The 17,897-nt window shown below is 44.3% G+C and overlaps 1 protein-coding gene across 1 annotated transcript in view; it reads right to left on the bottom strand.

Annotated features, from left to right (window-relative positions):
• Nucleotides 1–393: 393 nt before the first annotated feature.
• Nucleotides 394–17,897, bottom strand: part of ttbk2a (tau tubulin kinase 2a) — an 18,994-nt gene continuing 1,490 nt past the window's right edge. The window contains exons 2-16 of the mRNA XM_008277290.1: nt 13,545–13,695; nt 10,820–10,967; nt 9,540–9,613; nt 7,753–7,893; nt 7,287–7,391; nt 6,514–6,579; nt 6,274–6,366; nt 6,069–6,194; nt 5,664–5,821; nt 5,366–5,573; nt 5,052–5,275; nt 4,405–4,957; nt 3,229–3,567; nt 1,456–2,423; nt 394–1,036 (exon numbers count right to left, since the gene is read on the bottom strand). Of these exons, the coding sequence (XP_008275512.1) occupies nt 589–1,036; nt 1,456–2,423; nt 3,229–3,567; nt 4,405–4,957; nt 5,052–5,275; nt 5,366–5,573; nt 5,664–5,821; nt 6,069–6,194; nt 6,274–6,366; nt 6,514–6,579; nt 7,287–7,391; nt 7,753–7,893; nt 9,540–9,613; nt 10,820–10,967; nt 13,545–13,613 (3,720 nt within the window). The 5' untranslated portion in view covers nt 13,614–13,695 and the 3' untranslated portion in view covers nt 394–588. The remainder of the gene's footprint in view (nt 1,037–1,455; nt 2,424–3,228; nt 3,568–4,404; nt 4,958–5,051; nt 5,276–5,365; nt 5,574–5,663; nt 5,822–6,068; nt 6,195–6,273; nt 6,367–6,513; nt 6,580–7,286; nt 7,392–7,752; nt 7,894–9,539; nt 9,614–10,819; nt 10,968–13,544; nt 13,696–17,897) is intronic.

A 17,897-nucleotide genomic window follows, 5' to 3' on the forward strand; every position in this document is an offset into this window, starting at 1 on the left:
AGGATGGGACAGAGTTGAATATGCAGGAGAAGGATTTATTTATGTGCCCACTGGTTCGACGCTGCAACTGCTTAATTTTGCAGCTTCACTGTTTTAGTCTCCAGCATTGTGTTAAACATGAAACAAGTGGCCTGATGAGGTCGGTTCACTTGTCACGTATCATCATCCAGCCCGTGGATGTATGTATAATGTCCTCTGTGGCTCTTTCTGCATCATGGGGTGATAAATGATGCGAGGAACCAGCGTTTTTGGAGTTCAATTCAGGATATTTTAGCTCCTGCCATACAGATTTTCACTATTCTTCTTCAAAATCTGTCTTTCACAAGTCCAACAGCTTCAATGCTGAGACTTGAAAGGCTAGCCGGGGCACATAAATGAATGACAAACCCTGCGTGCAAGTAGATGGACTGAAGAGAGCATCGGGAAGCAGTAACATGTGGAAAGCTCGGACTAACAGCAAATAAATGAGGAACAAGTTATTTTTCTGATTATACAGGATGTCTCAGGCTTTTATCCTGACTGGCGTCTATCCTATCATAACAGGAATCTTCCCATCCTCTGCTGTGGCAACACTAACCCGGTGGGCGACTATCTGCTCAGCTTGCTGGAGCACTTGCCCTCTCGGCTGCAGCCTTTGCCCCTGGACAGGTGGAAGGGGCCCGTGCGCGCCTGGCGGCTGCAGCAGGACTCCTGGTGGTGGGGGTAGAAGCGGCGGGGAGGCGGCGAGCCGGAGAAGCTGGGAGGCGAGCGGCTGCGGCCCAGGCAGCCCCCTCCCCCGCCGCCCCGGTGCTCGTGGCGGGAGGGCGAGGAGCTGACGGAGCGCTGCAGCGAGGAGGAGCTGCGCGGGGAGGCGCTGGAGCTGCGGTGGTGGTGCGGGGAGCTGGTCAGGCTGCAGATGCCCATCCTGGAGCCGCCGTGCTGGGCCGAGGAGCGGTGGTGGAGGGGGGAGCCGCGGGAACCATGCATCAGCTGAGCAAGGCATGTCAGGAGGTCTGAGTCACTGGTGCTGCCGGCTCGGATGCGGTAGCGCCTAAGCCTGAGCGGGAAGAAAAAGGAAGGTGGGCTATGAGGAACAGCAGGGAATATATTTCAAAGGCAGGAAGCAAGTCTGACCATTTCCAAAGGCTAGATTTGGCAAATAACCAAGTTGTATCTATTCTGTATTATGTGCACAAACACAAATATAAAAATGGCAAGTTGCAGCTTTAAGCACAGTTCTTTGCCATGAAAATTGCAGGAATGTTCCAACACTAAATAACCAGATACAATAAGAGCACAGTGTGACAAAAAAAAAAGGCAAACAAAGTGATCTAAGGAATCTTTTAAATGGATTTCACAGTGTTTCGTCTTCATGCTGTTCCTCGCATGCTGTGTATCTTAAGTGCTTTGAGAACAATAATGGTTTTGCTAATTTTTCAATTTTCATGTCTTGAAAGATTCAAATCAGCAGATTACCTGCCCTCCACTGTGGGGCGACAAGGTGGCTTTCCAGGCGGTGGGCGCGGCAGGAATTGGGAAGCCAGCTGCTCAGCGGAAGAGGCCGAGTGAACAGGACGAGGGATCCTGCTCTTGCGGGACAAAGGGCTGGAGGAGGAGGACAGAGACGGAGCGTCGTCTCCCTGGCGGTCCGAGCGGGAACCCATCAGAGAGTCCTCGTCCTGAGAGCGGTCGGAGGTGGAGGACAGTGGATCCCTGGCGAGGGAGGCCACCATGGGGCCACGCCTGTCAGAGAGGGACGGCGAGGCAGTGGGAGAGGGAACCGGGCCCTGGTGGTTGGCTTTCTTCTGCAGGAGTTTCTCCTTGGCAGACCCCGGCGGAGGGAGCTCCAGCAGGCTGGAGGGCTCGAGCACAGGGATGCGACTGTGCCTGCGGCTGGGATCTTTGCGGGGGCCAGTGGGGGAGGAAGAGGCCGGGCCGGTGGTCTGCTGCTCTGGAGCCGGGTTCACTCCTCCACCCACCTCCCCCCTTAGCTGAGGCTCTGTGGCACAGGGAGCGGGGGCAGAATCATTCTCAGGGTCTTTTAGCTTGCCGAATGCTCCGTTATTTAAATCCCTTTGGCTGTTGACAGAAGGTGAGAGGCGGCCGTTGGTGAACACGGGGCTGTGAGGGGAGCGAGGGGAGCGTGGAGAGGATGGCGAGCGCGGTGGAGGCGAGCGCGGCGAACGAGGGGAAGACACACGGCTTGGCACGGGGCTTTGAGCTTTGGCGTGGATGTCTCCATTGACCAGCGTCTCGGCCAGGGGGTCTGTTGGGGTCCCCGGGTGGGTGGGCACGTGGTCCTGGGGGGAGCTGATGTCCGCTGTGTGCTCCTGGATCTGCTGAGCATCAGTTTCAGCTTCGCCACGCCTCTCCAGCAGGAGACACTGCGGAGCACTGTCTGATCCCGACTGGGAGGACAGCCCAGAGGGACGCTGAGCTGTCAACTGGAGGGGAAAGGGGAGGTGGAGACATGGGAGGGAAAGAGAAACACACACACAGGTGTTATTTATAAGAAAACACTCTAAAAATGGGAATAATATTCTAACTGTCAAAAGGTCTGTTGCTGATAGACTACAACATGTCGAGTTGTGCTGTAGATCTGCAGCAAGAGCCTGATGCAGATGTGTGAACAGAGAAGAATATATAATATGGGGTAATAAATGGTGATTAGTTTGGCAACGGCATGCAATACCATAGCTACCATTATCAGACCGAAACACACAAAGTGCTATGGCAGTGTCAGTCAAGCTGTGAGTACTAAACCAGCAAGTAGGACAGGAAACGTTCACGCAACTTCGCAGGGGGCTTCAGCGAAGAGAGGGTGAGGAACAAATACAGGGAGAGAGAGAGAAAGAGAAAGATAGAGAGGACAAAGACGATCTGAAACAAAAGAGACCATGCAACCTGTAGTCATGACTCGACATTCCAAACACACATGCCACAATCAGACAAACACACACCCCTATTCAGATCACAAGAACACATGTCCAGACACAAGGACACATCTGACCCATGCTCTGTCTGGCCTGCACAATGCCCTTCATGGTTTCTGGAGAGAGCTGCCTGACAGCAACACAATAAGCAAGCCAAATGAACAAAGAAGCCAAAACTAGCAACTTAAACAAAAAAAAAAAGAAAAGAAAAGAAAAGAAAGAACAAAAATGTTGACAGCAGGTGGATTCCTACTGATGTAGAGGAAACTGAAAGGAGGTCTGGTTTTTTTTATGGGATTGTGATGGGGCTCATCACCTGCTGAAGCTGGGCTCGGGTGATGCGAATGACTGAGGGAAACTTGGTGTTGGCAGCACCAGCGGGGATGGCCGGCAGTTTCCTGCGACTGGGTGAGCGAGTGCCGGGGGCGGGGTTTGGTGGCAGAGGTAGGGAGGCGTGGCAGGAGGAGGAAGAGGAGGGGCGTTCCTGCTGCTGCTGGTCGGCGGACTGGCTGCGCCTCAGGCCCGGCGGCTGGCGCTGGTGCAGCGGGTCCGACAGGGTGGTCAGGAGGGTGTGAGGGCTGGGAGAGCGCAGAGGGATGGGGCTGGATGTCCGGATCGCGACCTCCTCGGGCAGAGACGGAGGAGAGGTGGGGAGCTAAGAGAGGGGAAGGGAAGAAGTGGGAGAGAGGAGGGGTTGTGAGATTGGTGAGGGAGTGAGAAGAAGGAGGAGGACGTGTGGTGGAAGTGCTGTGAGGCAGGACAAACTGGTCGCCCTGGTGAGGGGAGCACGGTGTACCTGAACAGGTAAAGCCACGAAAGGATTACTAGGTAGTTTTGGGAATTCTCTTAGGCTACGAAGGGATCAAGGACATGGGGTAGGAGGGTTTTTGGTTAGGCAGCAGTTCAGGGGACAGTGAGGAACAGACAGCCCGTTTATTCTCTTTGTAGTTAAAAGCTGCTCAACAATTTGAGCAAAAGCTGTCACCACAGAAATGTAGAACTGGACTCTGGGCTACTGGGAGGTTATGAATAGTAAAGGAGCAAAAAAAGTAATTTAAGCTAAACAAACCAAAACATACTTTAGAAATAAATCAGTAATTCGGGAAGTAAAAAAACCCAACTAAACACAAAACTCTGCAAATAAGGTAAAATTAGGCATGATTATCGAATGCAAATTAAAGCGCATTTTAAAGCCATGAGCTCTCTTTTTCCCATGCTGTGATCTGATAAAAAGCTCTGAAGTTGTGTCACAAATAACTTTGTCTAACAAATACACACAAGTGAAGAAGCGAGCCAACACAAAGCAGTAACATTTAGCTTCAAACTACAGCAAGATGCAGCTGGTGGAACTCTGATTGTTGTATGACATTAGCATTGAAGTTCTATACCTAGAACTCTGACTCTGTGCAGCTTTTTAACATTGTAAAATGCTGACTACAGTCAGTATCATGTATGCCATGTTGTGAGATGGCCTTCAAATGAAAGCGCTTACCTGAGTGAGGACTCCCTCAGCCAGAGCTTCAGCCGGGCTGGTTGGAGTGACGGGTGGCAGAGCCCCTACAGGGCCCACGCTAAGCTCCAACTTGTCCATTTTTGCACTTCCCTTGGAAGAAGCCATGCTTTCTTGCTTAGCTTTTCCAGAGCTAGGCCCTGGGCTGCCTTTTCCCCATCCAGGAGACTGATCCTCTGGTTGGAGCACCTCCGGCTCCTCATCCTCCTCCGAAGGGCTGGCGGTGACTTTGGCTCCTGGAGAGCCGCTGGGCCGCTCCACCATTACCCACTCCCTTGAGTCAATGTCCTGCCTCCCAGAGCTCAAATTGAGGGCCACGAAGCCCCCACTGCTGGCTGCCCCCTCTCCCTGCTCCATAGATCCAGGGGAAGCTGGCTTAGGAGAACCTCCACCAGACAGGAACTCCTCATCGTAGTGCCAGACCCTATCTGGACGCTCCCCGGCGGTTACAGCTTGACCCTGAGTTACTGGGATGATCGCAGCTCCGTCAGCCTCCTTCTCTTGGTGCTGGGTGCCAAGCTGCTGCTTTGCTGAACTGAACAGACACAAGACAGTTGCAAAGAATCACCTGTGTGATCTACCCAAAGGAAATGAGACAACAAACACAAGTTGTTTTTTGATAGACTTACCAGGCATCCACAAAGCGTTCTGGACTGGGTTTGGATTCCAAACCAAGCCGCCTCTCTAGCTCAAAGCTGTGGATATTGCGGAGTTTCCTCAGCAGAGGACCGTCACGATCTGAAGGCACCACCTCAGAGTGCAGTTTGACAGGCGAACCCAGGCTTGGCCCAGCGTAGGGGCTCTGGTGTCCTTGGTTGCCCTGGTTGTTGCTGTGTTCCTCCTCCGTTGCCGCCTGTTGAACCCATTGATGTTTGACTGTAACTTTTTTTTTTAAACCAACAAAACTGATGAATTTCACTTGTGAGATAACTCAGTAGTCTACCTTCCAGACTGCCGTCCTGATGCGGTTACGGTTGCGATCCAGCTCCTCCCAGACGTCAGCCTCCTGGTTGCGGTGTGGGTGGAGGGGAGAACCCGGCAGGCGCTCGGGAGCAGGGTTGTTCTCCACATCGCTGAGCTGTTCGTCCTGCAGAACCTCGTCCGTATTCTCCCTCAGCAGGTCGCCAGGGATCAGGGAGGCGTTCGCCATGCTGTGACAACAAAAGGTGCATGAGTTACTGAATAGATAGAACCTAAAACCCAAAATAATTCCACTCCCAGCGTATTGGTGTTTAACCTACCCCATGTGTGCCGGAGTGAGGCGGGTGTGGTGTTGCGGCGTCGTGGCACTGGCACTGATCGTCAGGGTGCCATCTGTGCTGGTCCGCTCCCAGTCGTAGGGGTCATTCTCCACAACATTGTAGGTTTTCATGCTGTTGTCAAACACTGACATCAGCAGCTGCAACAACACGAAACGGCATAATCAACCTTGGTGTGAGTTTGTATTCAGGACGATTCCACAGAAGTCAACAGAAAATGGACGCTTTTGGTGTTTAAAGACCTTGAACAGACGTTTCTAGGTCATGTGCTGCACGATTCACTTTGTCTTTGAGCGAGAGGAATATGAAACTGTAGCAGAAATCAGCAAATGATAACACAGGAATAGCTTCCCTCTTTATTAAACCCAATTTAGACCCTGGTGTTACCTGGTAGTCAGGCTTGGTGAAGTAGTCGAGGCTGGAGATGTGTTCTAAGAAGACACCGAACTCTGCCGGCAGGTGTTTGAGCATCAGACGATGGTCGTATGTCTCCTTCAGCTTCCCAACATGTTCCTGAGGATGAACACATCTGTTATAAAGTCTCCACTTAGAGCAACCGAGACAAGATTGTTCAGTGCTTGGTTATCCTCACTTTGTCCTTGATCTTCCTCCACGGCAGCTGGCCGACCAGAAACTCCACCAGCATGTAGAAGAGAGACCACAGGTCATCGTGACGACCCATTTCCTGCAGAATGACACCGGCTTTGAGTCAACAATGATGAAAAATATTTGCTTTTCAACAAATCATGACAAAAAAAAGAGAGAATGTTATGGATAGTGAGACCATCAGAGATCACACAGATGCTCTTTCACATGTTAGACAGACACTGACCTTATTCTTGTGTGCATTGACGGATGCGTAGCGGACCGTCCCTCTGAAACCAGCCACTGGACGGGGCTGACAAACAAAAATAGGTACAGCAATTGAATTCGGATGTAATCTAATCAGTTTATGGTTCGATCCAAACCACTTTTGCAGAAATTCTGAAAAACTGAGGTAAAAACAACACGAAAATGTAAAAAGAAATGATTCAATTTCTAACCCTCACCCCTGAATAGCATTTTTTAACATAAAAAATCCATTAATTAACATTTTTGGCCACTTGGGGGCAACAAAGTGAAGCATTCAAAGCTTTTAAAGCTTTTAATATGACAAACCTGTGATGCAGCACATGCAGAACAATGCTAGCGTTTATTTTGAGGTGGGTTACAGGCCACCCAACAAACTGAATAATTACTTTTTAGCTCTGTTTTGGTCTCCACCTTAGAGACAGGACATATATTTGGCTTTATAGCTTCTAAATGCTCCACTATATTCACCAGCCTGGTACAAACTTTCTTGTGTTTAGAGCTGAGCAGGCAGAGTACAGTGAATTAATCACAGCTTTTTATTAAGTAGAAGCTTAATGCTGTAGTGAGAAATGAGGAAAAAAGTGTTAAGAAATGTCTGTAAAGCCAAAGCAATAAACTGAAACGTACAAAAACTCATATCGGGTTGTAATTTCATAGCTATTTTTTTATTGCTTCAAGTGATACCTTCTGCATTGCAAATAGAAATCAGACCCATTCTCAGTATAAAAACATTAACAGGCTTTAGGCACTTACAGGTCGGACTTCCTGGCAAGAGTTGGTGAACTGGCGAGCCAAACCGAAGTCCAGCATGTAGCAGGTTCGACAGGTACTGGGGAAGCGACCCATGGCGAAGTTGGACTGCAGCAGGCAAAATTTGATTAGGTGTGAAATGTAAATGCAGTAAAAATTTAACGAGTGTTTATCTTCATGTAGCTCTCGGGGGACAAATGTGTTCCGATGGGGGAAGATAATTTAATACAGCAGCTCAGAAGACATGGCAACATTTACATTCTGTTACTTTCAGGCAGTAGGCCAGCGCTCATGCTGAGCCAACTTAGTGAATCTGCAATATTACCAGCAGCCAAAAATAGAAAAAAAATAGCAGGGTCAAACTGCAAGAAATGATCATATTCTCATGTGATATGAATACATAGAGGTTCTAGGTAATGAAATAAGAGACGAGGAGATATAGCCTCGGCTGCACAACTGAGTGACGCACCGGTTTGATGTCACGATGCAGGAAGCCGACAGAGTGGATGCTCTCTATGGCCTCCAGGATCTGGCGGCCCAGACGCAGGGTGGTGCTGATGCTGAAGGTTCCCCGAGTCATACTCCTCCTCAAGTCGGCCAGGTTACGACCCTGAAAGACCAAATTCAAGACCTGTCAGTTGTCTAAAACCTGAGCTTTGTGATACATTTTTAATTGAGCCCCAAACCTACTAAATTCAACAAATATCGTAAGAAAAAAAAAGTATTAAATTCCCCGAGCTGGGTTTCTTTTTTTTGCTGCAATCCAGGAACATATATCTGACTAATAATACAAAATAAAAATAAAACCATTAGAAAAAGGTTTTACTGACTGAAATATTTGACAGAGCGGACAGGAAGCAAGTCAACAGGCAGGAAAAACACTAATTCAGCTGCACACATCAGCTATAAATAAACACATGGAGCGGTAGGGAGCCAGCGCAGTGCCGGAAAACGCGCCATTCCTGTGGGTACGCTTGTATAAATCACAACCAGACTGCACTTTTAAAAACACTCAAAGCCTAGCTATCATCAAATTCAGAAAGCGCACAAGCGAATTTGCGATCATGACTTGTTTAATATAGCCTCATGTGGTGGATGCAATGACTGAAACTAATTTGACACCTACGGTTCACAGCAGTAGGTCACCAACCTGCAGGATGAGATTCTACAGAGGAGCATTATTGCTATAAATGCCTTTTAATGCTTCATACTCTGCAGTCTGTTTCATCTGTTTGAGGATAATACGTGTAGTGTTCATGCACCCGTACGTCCGGATTGCTTCAATGTATGTTCGTAGCTGTATTATTCATGTGAAGCAGCATTTATAGCATTTTCTGAAATATTTATCTGGTTCGGTTTCAACATAGAATAAAGAAGAAGAAGGGCGTGATGTCTCTCTGTCGAAGTCAAATCAAGGTCAGAGCTAAAACTCAAGATAGTTGGATGTAGGACTGAATTATACTGAGAATGTCAAGCACTGTTTTTTCTGCATAGGGGAATTTTTGGTGCCTCCCAAAGAGGTTTTTTGGCAGCAGCGAAGGAAAATCACCAGCGGCGAAATGATAAAAGTGGAGAACAAAAAACTATTTTAACTAGTTTTGTTAATTAGGATTTAATTTACTCAAACGTAATGGACGTTTTTCCTTCTCAAATGTTCCAAAATAGCAGAAAAACGCTTAGAATTCAGTCAAATAAGGACACAGACTCAATGCGTTTACTGTATGTAATCAAAGGCTCATTCCAGGAAAAACGCTGTCACATTGGGCGAATGGCAGCTATGAGCACATGACACAATCGCAGCATCACTGACTAAAACACAGCACAAGTCTGCACAATTACTCACTCTCTAAGGTTTTGCAAACCTACAAAAGCTGGAGATCAGAGCAGAACAAGTGCTGTAAGATGAGAAAAATGCTGACTTTTCTTATTGCCAACTCTTTACATAGTCTTGCCGTAATCTCTTAGTTAATTTGCCGATGAATCACTTAGTGTATGAAATGTCTGAAATGCCAATCCCAGTTTCCCAGAGCTCTCAATTGTGTTTTTTAAATTGCTCGGCTTGTACAGCCAACAGTTTAAACCTATAAAACATTTTCAAAAAATAGCAGGAAATCCTTATTGTAGAGACTGAAACCAGTAAATGTTTGACATTTCTTGATGAATAATTAAGTCTCGATTGTTTTGTCAGGAGTCTGATTTGTCGCACAGAGAAAGAAGCTGAAAATGTATTGAGTGTTCCCCACGCTGGGAACCGACCTGAAGCTCCATCACCACGTAGTTGAAGCGGTCGTTGCGGCCGCATCCCACGAAGCGACACACGTGGTCTTTACCTGTGAGAAGAAGAGAGATTTCCGGTTAGGGGACATCTCAGCTGCATCATTTATGAATCGTGGCAGTGCCCATGCTCTGCTACCCTTCGCTCTCCAGTCTCCCTGCCCTCCCAAGCTCCCCAGTTTGGCTGCTCGGCTGATTTACAGGCTACAACACCAGGTCTGCACATGTGCATGAACGCCCTGTGTGTGTGTGCATGCATCTCAGAGGACTTTGCTGCACTGGCTGGCAGGCTGCAGCACCGAATGCAAACAAGGCCTCCATGTTGAATACACAACACTTCACCCTGCCAGCTGTCACCGAATTCCCATTTAAGGGTAAAATAAATTGAAATAAGGCTAAAATGAGCTCAGTACGACCCACAAGTGTTCTTTGGATGTTTAGTCTTTACAGCTGGGCGGGTCAGCAATGTTTTGGGGGTGGGGGGGTTGGAGTTCAGCCTGCCTCGAGTTACATGCTGGTTCCCTCAGGAAGCAACACAACCATGATGCTCCAGGCTGAAGCCATTAGACAGCAAACATGATCCAAGCCCATTGATTTTTTTTTTCTTCTCAGAGGAGAGGGTGGGGGGAGAAAAAAAAAGACTTAAAAGGCAGGAAGGAAGACAGAGGGGGAAAAACATGGTTAAAAAAAAGAGAGAGAGAACGGAGTAAAACTATACGATCCCCCCTGAAGGAGTGCAACGTTGATCCTGTTTCTCTGCTTCTCTGAAAGACGTCCAAGCACGCAAACACACACTACAAGCACCTCGCCTCCTCCCGTTTCTATCATTAAAAGACAAGATGTGACACACGGAGCGATTTATCCGGCGTTCCCGTTGAACAGCGAGGACAGCAGGGGTGTGTTTTCCACTGCGGAGACTGGAGCAAATTGTGCTGAACCCTGGGCCAAATTGTGTTTTCAGATGAGTCAGATGATCTATATCTGGTCTCAGAGGGAGAGATTAGTCTACTCTGCTATCGATGCACGCAGGCTATCCCTGCCTTTTCTACTAGCATGACATTTCCTGGATGGCTGGGGAGAAAATAAACATGCCAAGAGGCAGAGCTCCTTCGTCTCAATCCAACACAAATTCTCCTCAGGTTATGTCTAATGATATTAATACATACGATACCCATGTTTGGGGGGCGACTCAATAGGTCAGTGTGTCAGAGAGGATCAATCCGTTCCAGTAACCGAACCCAACTAAATCCATTTCGACTCACCTTGGAGCTTCTTGAGCACGGCGACCTCCATCTTCAGCACCTGTTTGGGCTGCTGGGCCGACTCCACCTTCAGCGCCACGCTGACCCGCGTCAACAGGTCCAGCGCCTCGTAGATCTCCCCAAACCCACCACCCCCGATCTTCTTCACCTGGAGGGAGATGGTGAGACACAGTGTAAGGATTTAAATGTAGAAAAAACAGAGTGCAGGTAAAGAGGTCAAGGACAACATCTCACCAAAATGGCGCCTTAATCCACCTTCAAGGGATGAGGTAATTCATTTTCTCTACTGAGGTTTCATGTCAGCAACAGTGTAAAACAACAGCGGTGTTCATTACAGCGCTGCTGCTACGGCAATGTGTTCATGAAGGTGAAAAGCTAAATCAAAACCTGTGACATCGAGGTGATTTCACTGTTTTGGCTACGAATGCATGTGTCATCAACCTGTTGTAAAAAGTAATCCAGGTAAAACGGGCTGATGTTCAGCAGGTATAACGTTTAACCCTCTTGAACCCAAGCAGTTTTTCGAGCGTTTATTTGCCCCTGACCCATTTTTCCTCACCGACGGCTCATTTTTCACCACAATATAAAGTCTTGCACCTCTATGGAAGCAGCACAACCATGACTAGAAGCAGGGAGAACTAAAAATGTCTTCTGTGCAGTATATCAAAGTTACAACGCCATAAATTATTAAAAAAAGGAATTTCTACCATTTTTACAGTGTTGTATTAAATCAACATGTTCAACATTTGCCCACAAGTGTTACCAACACTAGAAAAACATGGTGTTTCTACATTTTATGGATATTTCACTACTTATGTTTCTAATTCATTTTTCTTGTCTCCTATTTGCTCTGTGTAAACACAGCCTGCAGTTCAGCCCATTATGGACAAAAAGTCACAGAATTTTTGTCTGGAGAAATTTTGGTTGCAGCAGAGTCACTAATATATTGATGGTTGCATCAAAAAGCAAATAATATTTGTTTTTAAACAGAATCTGATTACTGAAAACTACTTATTGTTGGTGAATTTTTAGATGAGTCATGTAAAATAAAGTGACATGAATAAAATAACAATTTCAAGTTAGATTTGGTTATTTATCCCCTTGAAACTGTACATCATACACTTGTTTAAGGAGCAACAGAAAGCTAACAATCTGACTATTCTGTTTGTTTTTACCATCTCTACCTCTAAAAAATGGTGTAATTTTGATGATTTTTAAAAAAGATAACACGCCTGTCAAACCCACTGGTGAATAATCTCCAGATTTATTAATTAGCAAATACCTGCAAAACCCTTGTTTTATAGGGATGTGATCAAAAAACAAATTATTAGGATCATTTTTATTGTGGAAAATCTGTTAAATATTTTATAAAATAACCATTAGTTGTTGGTTCTCTCAAAGAGTAAAAAATCCAAATCAGTGGCCCAAGATGTCACCTTTGAATGTTTTGTTTTGTTTACATCCAAAAGATATTCAGTTCACTGACATAAAGGAGGAAAGAAAGCAGAAATATTCAAAATTAAGAAGTTGGAATCAGAGAATTAGGATGTTTTTCCTTAAAAAGCTTGTCAAATTGATAAATCAATTACCAAAATAGTTGATGATTAATTTAATGGCTGACATCTAACTGATTAATCATTACAGTTGGAGTAGTCATCAATTTATTTAGAAGTTAGGAGTAAAGAAGGACGCCATAAATGTTGTAAACGGTTGCACAAATAATTCTGGTTCAATACACAACAGTGAGCTTTGAACTGAGTCCACCCTTGAAATGGTAGCATCATCTTGCGTTTAAAGCAATCTGGCAGTCCAGCAGGACAACAAACCCTTAAAAACATGTTGAATTAAGTCATTGCATGTCTAACAATCAAAAACAGTTCCTGCATGTCTGTAGCTTTCGACTGGGAATGCAGCAAACACTAACTGAAACACTGCAAACATTAGTGTCACTATACACAGAAGTCCATTTCATTCTGTGGTACAGAATGACGAGGTGAAGCCTCTTATGGTTACCTGACAGGAATTTATGTGACTCTGTGATTCCCCCGCCTGCACGTTCTTTCTGTGCTGATTGCATTTGCACTGACGGAATGTTTGCACCCTGTTCTCATTAAAAGGTGACCGATTTCACAAAGCTCCCTCCTTTTATTTCTGCTCCCTCCCTCCTGGCCGCTCCGCCTCTTCACGCTCACCTCTGGGCGCCACTACAGCTTTAATTTCCCCCTTAAGCCCCCACGTGTCCTTCACTGTCCTCCATGCATACACGGAGCCGTGTGTCGCACTCGGAGCTAAAGTTGTGGGATTAGCCGCAGCATTCTTATGTAACTCCTTGGAAGACAGGAAGAGGCACCGGGCTGCCAGTTAGGAATAACAGCCTCACATGGCGCCCTGGCTGGCATAGCAGTGAGAGACATGGGCCTCTGGGGATCACTGCTGCTGCTGCTGCTGCTGCTGCCTATAGCACACACTGCACTGCCACAAATAGCTACACGGGCTATTTTTGGATCCCCTATACTGCATCCGCATTACCTGGACAGAGAGACACGACCCCAAACTGTCGAAACCACAGGTGAGACACTTTAACAGAAAGCAGATGAACTCATAGAGCATTGTGCGGAGAACAAAGAGTTGCTGTTGGTGGGAAACAGAGGGCGATCCAGGGACAGGCGGCGACGGGGCCGGACGAACACGCCGCCCATTGTGGCCGAGAAAACACGCCACTTACCACTTTCCATCGTTCCTTGACCAGGGAGAGCACGCTTAGGATGTCAGCTTGCTCTGCTCCCCCGCTCATCCCGTCTGTCTGTCCTCACGTCTTCCCCCCCTCGACCGGCAGCCTCACACTGGGCCGGGCATCTGGGAGCTGATGGAGAACCCTGCAGAAGTCAGGCAGAGACGCACAAAACCGTCAGATTAAACGTGGTTATTCAGATCAATCTGCACCTCAGTGTTTTGAGCTACACCGTAAAACAAAATACATATAAAACTGAAAATCTGGAAGCAACAGTGCCACTAAAAATACATTAAAAAATGACAAATTCAAAAACAGGGAAAATAACAGCATTTATTTGTAAAACAACTTATTGTTTTTAGCTGATTTAAATACAGTAGAAGAGTTTTACAGTTACACATTATGAGTTCTTTAATTATCTGTAATTTAGGAAAATGGGAACAATCTGTAAATTAACAGTTAAAAAATGATTTCCCATTTTTCCATTTTTAATATACTTACTTTTCTTTCAAATAAAAGCAATTATCTGTAAAATATTTGCATTTTTGCTGATTTAAATGCAATTTTTAAAAAGGGGTCATTTTAATGCCAAACACTGTAAAAGAAAGAATTGATTTCTAAAAACAATTATTAATAATAATACATGTTTTTAATGTGGACATTATGTACAGATTAATGAATTGATTTTTTTATATTCAATGTGTAAGTAAATGAATACATTTTTGTGATTTTATTCAATATTTGCTGTAATTTAAGGAACAGACAAAATGTGAAATAATTGGTAAAAATTACCTTTAATATATAAATTCTATTTTATTTTTTAATTACACCAAATATGTGTAAACTAATGATTTCTTTTTCAGATTTTAAAAAAAGTAAAAGTTTAAAAAAAAGAGTCATTTTGTAAAATAACTACCGTTTGTTATAATACAGATTTTTGATGTTGACAAAATGTATTTATTTTTTATTAATTTTTTTAAAATGTTTTTTTTCTGAGATTCTTTTTAGCTATCATCTGTAATTTAACAAAACAGGGAAAATCTCTAAAATAACATCAAAATGTTCAACAAATTACAATTAAAAAATACTGAAAAACATTCATTTCTTAGCGTGTAGATCCAGTGAGCTCTGTAGTGCTGAACATACGACAGCCTTACAAAACCACAACTGTCTTCCAGTTGAAAGACAAAGTCAACCCATGGCAGCAGCTGCCACACCTGCTGCCAGCAGCTGTCTTTCTCCACAAACTCGGGCCGCCAGCTCAAAGCCAAAAGTCTCACGTCTTAAGTTACAAAAAGGTTTCATCTTCGGATCATTTTTCTCAGCCATTAATCTTCTGCGTATGAAAGCCAAGGAGCCCGTCTTAGCATCGTATCAGATTAATTAGGCCGATTAATCAGCCTTATCTCGCATTAGAGGGACTCAGCGTCATGGCAGACAAAAAATGCATTCTCATGACGGGTGAGCTTTAGTTTGAAATAAAAAAACCTCTTTGTGTGGTTAATTTTGTAAGAGCTTGGTTTGCCTAATTCATGGCAACTGGATGTGTATCGCAATTTTTATTAGTTTTAAGTTAATATCAACACATAAATGGAGCTTAGTCAGTTACTCTACTGATCTGGCACTATGTTCTGTCCTCTCACATAATGAACATCATTATTTATCACTTCCTTAAATGTCTAATCTTTTATTTATCTTTAATTTACTTCTAGTACTTATGAATACAGTAGTATGTTAATACCAAGAATAACATCTTACAGAATAAAAACTGCTGCGACTAATGATTATTTCTCATAATAAATAATCCACTAGTTATTTATTCATGTCATTTCCGATCAATTTAACATATTTAAAAGACTTGTTTTGTCAAAACTACAATCACAAATCCACTAATAGTAACTTACTACCAAAGTGAGACTAAAAAAAAGCAGATTTGAGAAGCTGACAAAAGTGGATTTGGGGCATTTTTGCTTTAAAAAAATGACTGAAACAATAAACTGTTGAAGCTCTGCTGCAGTTGTTAATAATTGTTGTTAATAACCAAACGTTTCGAGGGGTTTTGTAGAACGTGAATGAATTTAAGAGCTAAAAAGTGCTCTGCTGGAGGATGAACACCTGCCAGAGGAACTCCAAAAAATGTTCTACTGTGTTTATGAATGACTTCAGCCATTAGTAACAACATGTACAAATGTAAATATGATAAAAGGTGGTTTACTAAAAAAAAAAAGTGGTACTAATGGGACCATCACCACGAAGCACAAACTGCTTTACATTTTTTAAAAAAAGCCCACTTTGTGTACGACAAGGCTCAAATGGAGTTTCCCCTGAAAAAAGCTGCGTCTGAGCTCCTGCATTATACAACATCCGTGTCATAGATAAGCATTCCTCTGGAGAGCACACGCTGCTTGCTTCCTTTTAGTCTGCCTTCAAACGCTCCCGACGCAGCAAACCTGACTTCGATTCATCATTCTGTACGCGGCGCAGGCCTCCGCGGTTATGCAACGAGCCTTCAAAACACTATTTGGTTACGGGGCATGATCCCCGGCATCAAGGAGGCAATCAATCCCATCATGCAACGGGGCGAGGTTGGCTAGATGGAAGAGGGCGAAGCGTGGTTAGACTAGATAACGGCCAAATGATCAGCATGAAATGTGACCCGGGGTGAAGGCTCAGGAGCGAGGCGGCCTTGATGCAGCTGCACGGATCTGACACGCACATGACACGAGTGGACGAAGCTCGTTTTATGTCCCGCAATTAGCGTAATAGACTTTGAGATGTATTACTTTAGCATGTAGTCGCTATTTATTACCATTTCCCGCCTTAATGCCAGCAATCTTAGCGAATTAAACAGATTTGTTGTATGTAGTCAGAAATAATACAATTCTTCTCTTCCATATAGTGGATTAAGGTTGTGCTTAGTAAAGATAACAACAGTTGAACTTGTCTTAACCAGTGCAGCATTATGGGAGTTTGACAGAAAATATGACCATAAACGGTTCCTTTTGAATGAAATGAAGATCTTATCCTTAAAAATTGACTAGACTATGTGTCTTTGGTGGTTCTTTTGTACTTTGGTTAAATGTTAACGCCGGTAAACTTCAAACAACAAGTCAGGTGTTAGGATGCTAATATGTGCTACTTCCAAAACTAAACACAAAGTGCAGCTGAAGCCGATGAGAGTGCTATTATTATTATTTTTTTTTAGGTATGTTTCTGTCATAATTGGCCGACTCTAAAAAAAAAAGTAAAATGACATACAGAGCTGCACAAAATTGCACATTGAATTTCCCTTCTGGGATAAATAAAGTATTTTTCATTTCATTTCATTCATTCATTTTACATTAATACTGTCAAGCTGAACCTTGTTGTTTTACTTAACGTGTATCACAGTGACATCATTTCTTTATCCTTACTTATTTATTATACTTACGTGTTTTTCATTGTTGTGGTAACGTCAAAATTACCACCTGTGTACCTCAAATAACAGCCTAACGTGGTTAAATTCAAATAAAGTCTTGTTTTTTTGTTCGTCTTTAATAAAATAGGTCATTAAAATTAGCAAAATCTATCAGTATGAACTGAAAAGAAGCATTTTATTGTGGTAAACTTGTCAGCTCTATGACCCAGCCTTGTGTGACTAAACAAAACAATCTTTCTTTTATAACAGGTCAACTGATTATTAGCCAGTCTGATTATCATACCTGATATTCAGTATTTTATCTGGTTTCTGGATTTATTCACAGTGTAGAAGAATACTCAACACCAAAGCAGTTCATCCTCTGGAGATCATGAATATCCATGAAATAGTCGATGGGATATAAACAGTGGCAGCGCTACCATTTGCATTCCCAGCAAGACTTCTGGAGAAGCTACACATCTGAATCTTTGTTTTCGAGCCTTTCAAATCCACACTGGCTGAAACAAACTTCTATGTTATTTGATAGCATTTTTTCCCCCCTTTCAACTCTGACAGCATGTTTGCAGTCACACAAGAATCATCAGTGCAATTCTTAATATTATGCTAATTGGTGCAAACTCACGACGGGGCATCGACTCCGAGAAGAAACATGCCGTACAAAACGCTTCTAACCTCGCGGGATTGAGAAACTCGCTGTAAACACTGTGATTAAATAACCTGTGTCAGAACTTCAAGGTCACCTCACGTTCCTTCAGGAATATGTTGGATGGAGGAGAGACAAAAAAAACCAAAAAAAAACACACATCTGAGCTGGAGCGCAAGAGACCAGGAGGTAATTTGTTTAAAATTCATCAAGGGCTACTGATGAAAACACACTTTTAAAAGTAAAGCTAGTGGGTTTTGCTGTTCTCTAAGTTCAACTGTGCTCT

The sequence above is a fragment of the Stegastes partitus genome, unplaced genomic scaffold, assembly GCF_000690725.1.
Source record: "Stegastes partitus isolate 25-593 unplaced genomic scaffold, Stegastes_partitus-1.0.2 Scaffold94, whole genome shotgun sequence".
Lineage (NCBI taxonomy): Eukaryota > Metazoa > Chordata > Actinopteri > Pomacentridae > Stegastes > Stegastes partitus.